This window comes from Mangifera indica, chromosome 11 (assembly GCF_011075055.1).
Source record: "Mangifera indica cultivar Alphonso chromosome 11, CATAS_Mindica_2.1, whole genome shotgun sequence".
In the NCBI taxonomy this organism is placed as follows: Eukaryota; Viridiplantae; Streptophyta; class Magnoliopsida; order Sapindales; family Anacardiaceae; genus Mangifera; species Mangifera indica.
The window spans coordinates 12882121-12891755 of NC_058147.1; the positions used below are offsets into that span (position 1 = coordinate 12882121).

The 9635-nt window shown below is 31.4% G+C and overlaps 1 protein-coding gene across 1 annotated transcript; it reads right to left on the reverse strand.

The window, feature by feature from the left end:
- Positions 1 to 1350: 1350 nt before the first annotated feature.
- On the reverse strand, positions 1351 to 4506 carry LOC123230183 (12-oxophytodienoate reductase 2-like). The gene is made up of 5 exons (XM_044656339.1): positions 4267 to 4506; positions 3487 to 3627; positions 3265 to 3395; positions 2245 to 2421; positions 1351 to 2112 (listed from the first exon to the last, which is right to left on the reverse strand). Exons 1-5 carry the CDS (start codon positions 4335 to 4337, stop codon positions 1520 to 1522), a joined length of 1113 nt encoding a protein of 370 aa, XP_044512274.1. The 5' UTR covers positions 4338 to 4506; the 3' UTR covers positions 1351 to 1519.
- Between the last annotated feature and the right edge of the window lie 5129 nt (positions 4507 to 9635).

The window sequence follows — 9635 nt, forward strand, 5'->3', positions numbered from 1 at the left end:
TGCTCAAATGTTTAATGAAGTATTTCATTGAAAGTTATTATTCATTAGATTCAAAACTAGATGCAAGGAAAAGATGTAATCGAAAGGATATATCAAAAGTGGGCAAAGTTCTTATAATTGGTGTTCTAGGAGAGTATATGTGTAGTTGTCACTAAATCGATATACTTCAATGAAATAATTTAGTTTGATTAAATTATTAAAGTTTCTGATAAATAGAATACTTAATTCAAGAATACAATGTTGTCTATATGGTGGAGTCAAACAATGTAAGTGAATTCTCTGTCTTACGTTTATGATATGAACGGGCACCATAATACTTTGGTGAAGTGGATTGAAGTTTATGTGACAGTGCCTATCCTTAAGTTTTTGGTGGAATAAATGGAAAACTTGCGGGTTTCTGAGAGTTTTAGGAGTCTAAGACAAGGTAATCCATTGTCTCTTTACTTATTTGTTATAGTCGAGGGGTACTGTCTTGCCCTTTTTGTGTAAATGGATTGGGTAAATTTGATATTATCCAAGGTTTATACTTAGTGTGACCTTGATAGGGTGATATCTAACATTTTTCCTTTTTTGAATATACAATTTGTTATATACATTATGAATCATTATAAAATAGAGTTCTATTAGATTTTTAATTCAAAATTACTTAATTATATTTTGACAAATTATTTATATACCTATTTATTTAATAAAATATATATATATATATATATATATATATATAATTTTTTTATATATATACCACCAGTCTAAGATTCCCTGTGTCTTTTTTTTTTTAATTTTAAACTCAGTTTTCTTGAACACTTTTTCACCAACCAAACACTCGTAACATACAAATTAGTGGAAGATGAAGCAAGGAATTCTCTGAAACACCATTCTTCACTAAACCAAGCAATAAGTTTAGTTACTCAGAACACCGTGCAAATTCAAATCTATCAGAAACTAAGTGAAATCTAAAGAGGGTGTAAAATGCAAAACATTAAAGTTAGAATATGTACTGATGATATAAATTGAAACTGCGCATTCTGGACGTGGTTAGAAGATCTCCACACTTTTTTTTAGCTGGTTGAGTTGGTGTCTAGTTTAGAGAATACAAGTTTTTGCTTTTGTTTAAGTTGTGACAATGAGATGAACGTGTGTTACAGAGTAAAAGGAGAAAGAAGAAAGTGATGCTTTTTGCAAATGTCTTATGACATTTTGAGTACCCATTTTCAGCTACATAAATCATCTCCAGTCAGGGCCAAAAGGGTAATGCGAGATCCCGTTACCAGAAAATTCGATATGCCAGTACCTGAAAATTTTAATTGGATTGAAGATAGAATCGAAAGTTTTGAATTGAACTCTATATAATTGTACGATATCAAAGCAGAATTATTACTATTATCTATTACCCGAACAAGGTAGTTTTCTACACAGAGAGACTATAGAGTGGGAAAAAATCACATTCCAGTAAAAGAAAATACAACGGAAATAAAATAGAAACCACACTAACTGTAAAAACAAGTTTTAACTTGAAGGTTTAAAGAGTAGTTTCTAGAAATGGATAATCTGTGTAACCGATAACAGGATCATCTAAATAAAATGTATCTCTATTGTATGGGTTTAAAGGGGCGTTGAGTTCAAATCTCTTTGGTAAATCAGGATTTGATAAGAACCAACGACCATAAACAACAAGATCTGCACGACCTTCTGCTATAGCCTTGATTCCATCTTCCCTTTCATATCCACCTGCAACGAGGAAAGTACCGTTGAAAGCCTTTCTCATGGGCAATAAACTGTGATGACTTTCATGTTTTTCTCCAACTGTCTTCATTCTGGGTTCAACCATGTGACAGTAAAGAATATTATACTTATTCAAGGACTCTGCCATAGAGAGACCTAATGCTTCTGGATTTGAGTCCCCTGCTTGGGCATAGTCTGCAAAGGGAGATAGCCTTATACCAACTCTCTCTGGTCCAATCTCATTAGCAACAGCTTTAACTATTTCTACAGCAAACCGACAACGGTTCTCAAGGGATCCACCATATTGGTCTGTCCGATCATTCACTTGATCCTTCAAAAACTGGTCAATCAGGTAACCATGAGCACCATGAATCTCAACTCCATCAAAACCTATACAACATATACACAACATTAGCAACCTGATTCATAGAATTTCTGCTTATTTGGTTGCAGACAAGCAGTAATCTAAAAATTAAAATCACTCCCCACAATTTAAGTTTTGACTTTAGACAAAGTATTTACCAGCTTCAATAGCATTCCTTGCAGCAACCCTGAAATCATTCACAATTTGTGGGATTTCATCTGTCCTTAGCCGCCTTGGAGGTGTGAACTGTGAAACATCAACACCATTTGCTCGAATTTGAGGCAACAAAGGCCTGTCTGTACTGGAGATTGGAGCTTGACCATTTGGCTGAAAACCTGTATAGACATGAGAAAGGGAGAACTAATAAAGATCATATGAAAACCAGTATTACTTTTCTATGAGATCAAGAGCGTAAACATGGAACAAAACATTAAAAACTGAAATGCTAAGAACTTAGTCTTTTCAACTCGCTTGCTGGCCCTGTGTTTTGCATCACATAACTTACAGCAACTCAATTATGTAACCTCACTGCAAGCTGATAGTATACACACAAATATCTTCGACTTAACAACAAACTAAATTGTAGATCAATATAACACAAAAAAGAACATTAATCTTTTCTTTCACTCTTCCACATATTTTCAGTAACTCAAATATAAGATTTCTGTGATCAAACATGAAAAAAATAAACAAATAAAGCTTGAGCACAATCCTATATTTATTTATCACAATTCGCAACTTAATTACAGGTTCTTTTAGTCCAGTTCACAAAAATGATAAGAAAGAAGGGGTTATGTAATACCCAACTTTCTGACTAAAGCGACTACATGACTAAGTACTGAAATAAACCCTGCCTTACATGGTATACTAATTTCCGTACGCAGATATTCACAAGGAAAGGCTTAAAAGTAAATAACTAGGCAAAAGTGACGGGGCAAGGTGTCATAGTTATAAGGAATGAAATGCTTCAGGAAGTTGAACATAATGCACATAATGTTCAATATATATACACTGCAAAAGACAGTGAACACCAGGACGCATAATTGTAGAGAAGGTTCTAGCTAAACTTGATTCATCCAATATGAATGTATGCAACAGAAAACATTAAAGAGTCAGCAGTAATAACCCATAATGATTCAATCGTTACAATATAAAGAAGTCAAAGACACAGAACACACCTCTATTTGAAACCCTCCCCACATGCCAAATCTGACAAAAGAAGATCCCGCCTTTAGCATGAACAGCATCTACAATCGGTTTCCATGCTTCAACTTGCTCCTTTGTCCATATACCAGGTGTATTTGGATACCTAAACAATCAAAGAAACAATAGATCTTATCAAATTCCATCCTCAAATGCTGTTACCCTTTCAATGTAATTCATGTATAAGACAAAAGTACCCTTGAGCGGTGTCGGAAACACCAGTGGCTTCAGCGATGAGAAGACCACCTTTGGTTGTTCTCTGAGAGTAATACAAGATGGCATGAGGCTGAGGAACATTGCCGTAAGACCTCTGTCTAGTCAATGGCGCCAAAACAACTCTGGAACATACATGCAAAATCAACCACAAACTTTAACTAGACCAATAAATAAACTGCAGTCTCTCACCCAAACAAATTCATAAATTTGCTTAACAGCTCTCGAACACACCACTTCCCTTACCAATCTTGCAAACAACTAACGGAATATAACATTCATAAAAGATCAGTTCTCCCGGAGATGCATCTATACATAGAGAAAAGTGGCACCTCAGCTGATGAATCAGCCTGTGCAACTGTAGAAATGGATATAATTATACCATAAACAAAAGTTTCTGTTCACATGAGGAGTAAGACTTAAAAAAAAAACGTTTTTTCTTTTTTTTTTTTAAATGAAAACAATGAATTTTTACTTGTAAAATAATTTATTTAAAAAAATATTTCAAGGCAACCAAAAGACTTGATCATATTTTCTCAGTTTCGTGCCCTTTCTCCTCAACAACCAAACACTCCTAAAATACAAATTAATTGAAGAGACAAAACAGGGATTTTCCAAAATCACAATTCTTCACTATAACAAACAAAACAGAAGCCTACCCATTACTCAGAACATCAAGTTACTTCCAACCCGTAAAAAAAAACCATCAGAAATCAAGTAAAAGGGGTCCAATCTCTAAGATTCCAAACTCAGAAAATGCCTACCTGTGAGAAAGATCGAAAGGACCCATATTGTAGGGGGTGAGAAGAGGAATTCGTGGAGTTTCTTCAGACATGTTTGAGCTTCCCGTTTTACAAAAAAAAGTTTGGAATTGTTGAAATTGCGGAAAGGAGTAATGTGAAGGAGAGTATTTATAGAGTGATGGGAGGCCATCAAATATGAAGAGAAATTTGCTTCGGAAAGTCGTGGGTTTTGCAAGAATTAAGATGACATAATGAATTACGTGGGTGTCAACTACTTTCCCACTGCGGCGAACTCATTTCATTATGGTAATTAAAAAAGAAGCTTTTAGTTCAAAATTATAATATATTTATATCAAAAAATAAAAGAAAATTAAATAACAATACCTATTTTATCTTTTTATTAAATAAAATTATTTATTTTTTTATTCTTAACTAAAAATATCTCAAATATTTTTTAAAATATCAAAACTATCCTTCATTACATTTATATAAATCTTTTCAATCTTATTCTTATTATATACTTTTCTTATATTATTCAAACACTTATTCTCACTTTCATTTTTACCCAACATCAATTATTGTAAATATTTAAAGGTTGAATAAAAGTTCAAAAATTTTAATACATTTTTAATTTGAACGGAGTTAGATCAAATTAATTTAAATATTTAAAGATTAGGTTAAAATTTAAAAATTTTAATATACGTTTAATTTAGATTAAATTAAAGTTAAAAATTGTTAATATAAAATTTGTATTAATGTAATATGAATATGTCTTGATGACACAAGCTATCACGCATAGTATATATACTAAAGAGATTTTCATAATTTATTAATTTTGCAGTTGCTATATAACAATAGCTGATTCCAATATGAAATTTATACAACAAAGAGTTGTTTTCATAAATAATAATAATAATAATAATAATAATAATATAATTTGTTGCCTCTGTACTAAAGAGTTCTTTTTGGTAGGGAAAACGAGATGTAAGGGCTTTGAATCATGAATCAGCCAAGAAATCGGGGAAAGTACAGAGGCTGCGCTGGAAATTTCGTGCAGTGTCTGACGTCAGCCAGTACGTTTTATGTTCTCAGAAGAAAAGGGTCAAGATGGAGCTAAATGAAAATTCAACTCAAATGTTCAAACTGCTCGACGCAATGGATAATATGGACAATCTACTTTAATCCTAGGAAAGTTATAGGTAGGAGGCTGAGAACCGAAATAAAAATGTCATATCCAATGAAAGAGAAATATTCATGCATTGACAATTTTACTATAATTAATTTTAAAAAAAAAAAAGTTTTATTAAAAGAATGAAAGTATAAATAAAATAAACTCATTTGAGTTTACTTATGAGCAACAATAAATGTATAAGTAATTAATACAATTTTATATATAAATAATTTTATATATTTAAACACTCATTTATCAATGATTACTATTCAAAAAAATTTATTAGTTAAAAAGTATAAATATTATTTAACTAGTAATATTAAAAAAATTAAGTTTTACTCAATTTCCCTAATTTAGTCTTGAAATATATAATTTACCATGAGCTTAGTTTTAAAAATTTACATTTCCCCTGCTAGAGTTTTATGTTTTTACTTATTAAAATTGTTTCCTTTTCTTTTATAAAGTTACAGTTAAACCCCTACAACTACATTTTCTCTTTTTGATGATTATTCTTCCTAATATTCACTTTGGCATTGTAATATTCATCTTGTGAGCACCCTTTCCCTCCTTGGTGATGATTTTGACATGTCTATACTTGATTTCCTACAATAAAAGGAGTAAGAGATCTATCGCTTCTTGCTCGTTTTAGGAGAGTATTTAGTAGTATTGGTTATTAATCTAAGGGTTTTGTTGTATCTTGGAAGTGATTTGCCATATCCCTCTAACACTATATAACTAGTAGGAGTAAATATCACCTTAAAGGAAGTGATCTACACACCTCAAATGGGTGTATTTTAAAATGTTTGAATGATATCAAATTGAAAATAAATTAAATAATTAAAGAAAATTAAATATTAAATAAATAAGATTTATATAGGAAATTTGAAAACTTGTAGAGTATGGTGTCTTATAATTTATGACATTAATTAATTAATTAATTTAACGGTATAATTTATAATGACATAATAGAATTAGGGGCTGATGATTTAAATAAGGACAGAGCAATAAACACTAATCATCAATACCTGCCTTTGTAGACTTTTGGGCATAAGATAAGGATGTTTGAATATCAATGAGGTATTTTGTAGTTGAACTTGAATATTATAAAATAACAGTCTAAGCCAAAGCTGTTGTTTGGTTAATTATTTATGACAAATTGCATTATAAACAAAGTTCAGATGCGATTGTCGATTAACCCCGAATACATTTGAATTCCAGTCCAATCCAATCCGAAAGGATTTTGATACGTGCCAATGACACCTCAATAAAATCATATTTTGCTTGCAACAAATTCCTTAATCCAAAAGTTAACAAGTTGGAGCGTTTTGATGGCACATACTTCACTTGTTGGAAAGATTAAATTATCTTTCTTCTCACTGAATTAAGTGTCTACTATGTGTAGGACTCTACTAATAACTTTTCCAACAACAAAAAGAAAAATTATTATTTCTATGTAAACCAAGGCATTTTATGAAAGTTGTAGGTTCAAAAAAAGGCTTAAAACTGAATAAAATACTACTAATAACAAAATCAATATAGTTGGCCATACCATCAAAGTCTGATGATTAGTGGTATAACTTTGGTGCAACAATTCATGTATGCAATGATAGAAATCAATTTAAGAATTATGAAATTGCAACCAGAGATGAAAATGTACTAATGGGGAATCATAATATTACAAAGGTTCATGGAAAAGGAATGATTGAACTTAACTTTACATCCGGTAAGAAATTGATTCTCATTTGAAAGATTGGATGAAGAGAATAGATGCAAAACAAACATGCATGTCAAGAAAGAAAGAATTAAAGCACACATTTGCAAAAGAAAGAAAGGATAAGCATTTTACCAACTCTTTTGCCTCTTATATGGATATAAGATGATGGAATAAGTCTCCCACTTATAAGACTTCTAAAGAAAGTCCACCACCAAGCCTTTCCAAGCCTTGGCCAAATATGGTAGAATGAAGGGAGAGAGTTTGCAACTTTAGTGAGAGAGTTTTTCTTTTAAAAATGGCCAAATATATTAGAGAGTTTTTCTTATAATGGTGGTTAGTTGTAGTTTTTTAAAATTCTACTTTTAGCCCACCAAAATGTTGATTTCAAGATTTGTCATACATACATATATCTAATATATTTTAGCCACATTAATTCCATCTCAATAACACTTTAACTTTTAAGATGTCATTTTTGTACCCATATAACATTTTATATGATTCTTATTATCCTTCGAAAGGTACTAGCCAATTGTAGATAATTAATTCTCCCTTTTGTAAGCTTGGTTGATTGGTGTGACCCTTTAGGTTTACTATGGTATAATCGTGAGTCCCTTTTCAGACGATTTGGAAGTGTATCCGAAAACTTAATAACTACGATAAACATCTACGATGTGACATAGCTCATAAACCATGATAGAGAAATACTCCATCGAACTTAACATCACCAATCGTACATTTGTGTAGGTAATATCCTCCCATTGGCCAATTCAGATCGATTTCGGACTAATGGATCATCAAAGTCCTAGTTTTGATTATTCACAAATCATCGATTTAAATATTTGAAATACATCAATATGAACACCCGCCGTATGACTTATATTATACGACGGATGTTTGCTCTGAAACTCAGATTTAGGTCGAATAAGTGGATATTTAGAATCCAATACTTTTTGAGTCGACATATCCCATGTTGATCATCATTCATCTCCATATACAAATAACACATAATCAATATGGCTTCTCATACAGAATATGGTTAACCCCGTATTTATACACCATATGAACCACGCGTATCTAATTTGGATCCAACCATGATGTCCTAGGTCAAAGGATTACTTCATATATTAGTATGATCATATGATAAGTCATTGACTACGATTTAATGATCATACGACTTATCGTTATTGGTCATGTTCGAAAAACGGTTCTCCAATTGTTGATCCATACTAATACCTTAATGACATGATCATCATCATCACCTACACTAATGTCATCTCATGACATTCAATGAAAATATTTAGAATGTCTACTATGTGATATAATTGTCCAAGTTATATCATGTTTGTAAGAAACAATTTGATGATTCAGTTTGCATTAAGTGACTCATCCAAACAGCTCATATACATACTTTATATTATCACAAATAAAGGAAACAATTTATGGATATGAACAAAAGAACTACTTCTTTGTAATAGATTATTTAAAAGATTATATACAAAATGAAATGCCTTAAAACTAACAACACGAATGGCTCTTAGGGCATACAGTAACAAAACTCCCACTTACACTATAGTTATTTGTTGTTATATCGCATACCCATCTTCTCAAGATGATGGTCCAGCTTTTTAGTGTCATTGCCTTATTTAGTGAGTCAACAACGTTCTCTGCTAATGGTGTTTTCTGAATTATGATCTCTCTAATTCCAACAAATTCTCTTAAAATATGATATTTTCATTGAATATGTTTGGACTTTTATTATGCCCTTGATTCCTTTGCTTGTGTAATGACATTAGTATTGTCACAGAACATGGTTATCATACACGTCATGTTTGGAACCATAACAAGTTCAGATACGAACTTATGCATCTATACAACCTCTTTTGCAGTTTCAAAAGCAATAATATATTCAGCTTTTTTAGTGGAGTCAGTTATGGTTGTTTGAAAATCTTCCAACTAACTACACCCCTATTACAAATAAAAATGAACCCTAACGTAAACTTTCTATTATCAACGTCTGATTAGAAATCAGAGTCTGAGTATCCCTAAATATTTAATTCTGAGCACTCATAACTCAAAACAAGATCCTTAGTCCTTCTTAAGTATTTAAGGATTAATTTCATAGTTGACTAATGTTTCTCCTCTAGATTGGTCTGATATCTGCTCATAACACTTACAACAAATATTATATCAGGCCTTGTATATAACATTGCATACATGAGTCCACCTATAGCTGAAGCATAAGGCATATTACACATCTATTGTCATTCTTTATTAGTTTTTGGACCTATATCTTTAGAAAGATGAAGACGTGATTGAAGGGAAAAAGTCCTTTTTTTGAGTTTTTCATATTGAACTTTTTCAACAACTTTTCTATGTACAGTTTTTGTGATAATCCAATTATCTTTTTTGTTCTATTTCTATAGATATGAATTCCATGGACGTATATAGCATCTCCCAAATATTTCATTGAAGAGGTTCTAGATAAGTAGATTTTGTCTTTATTCA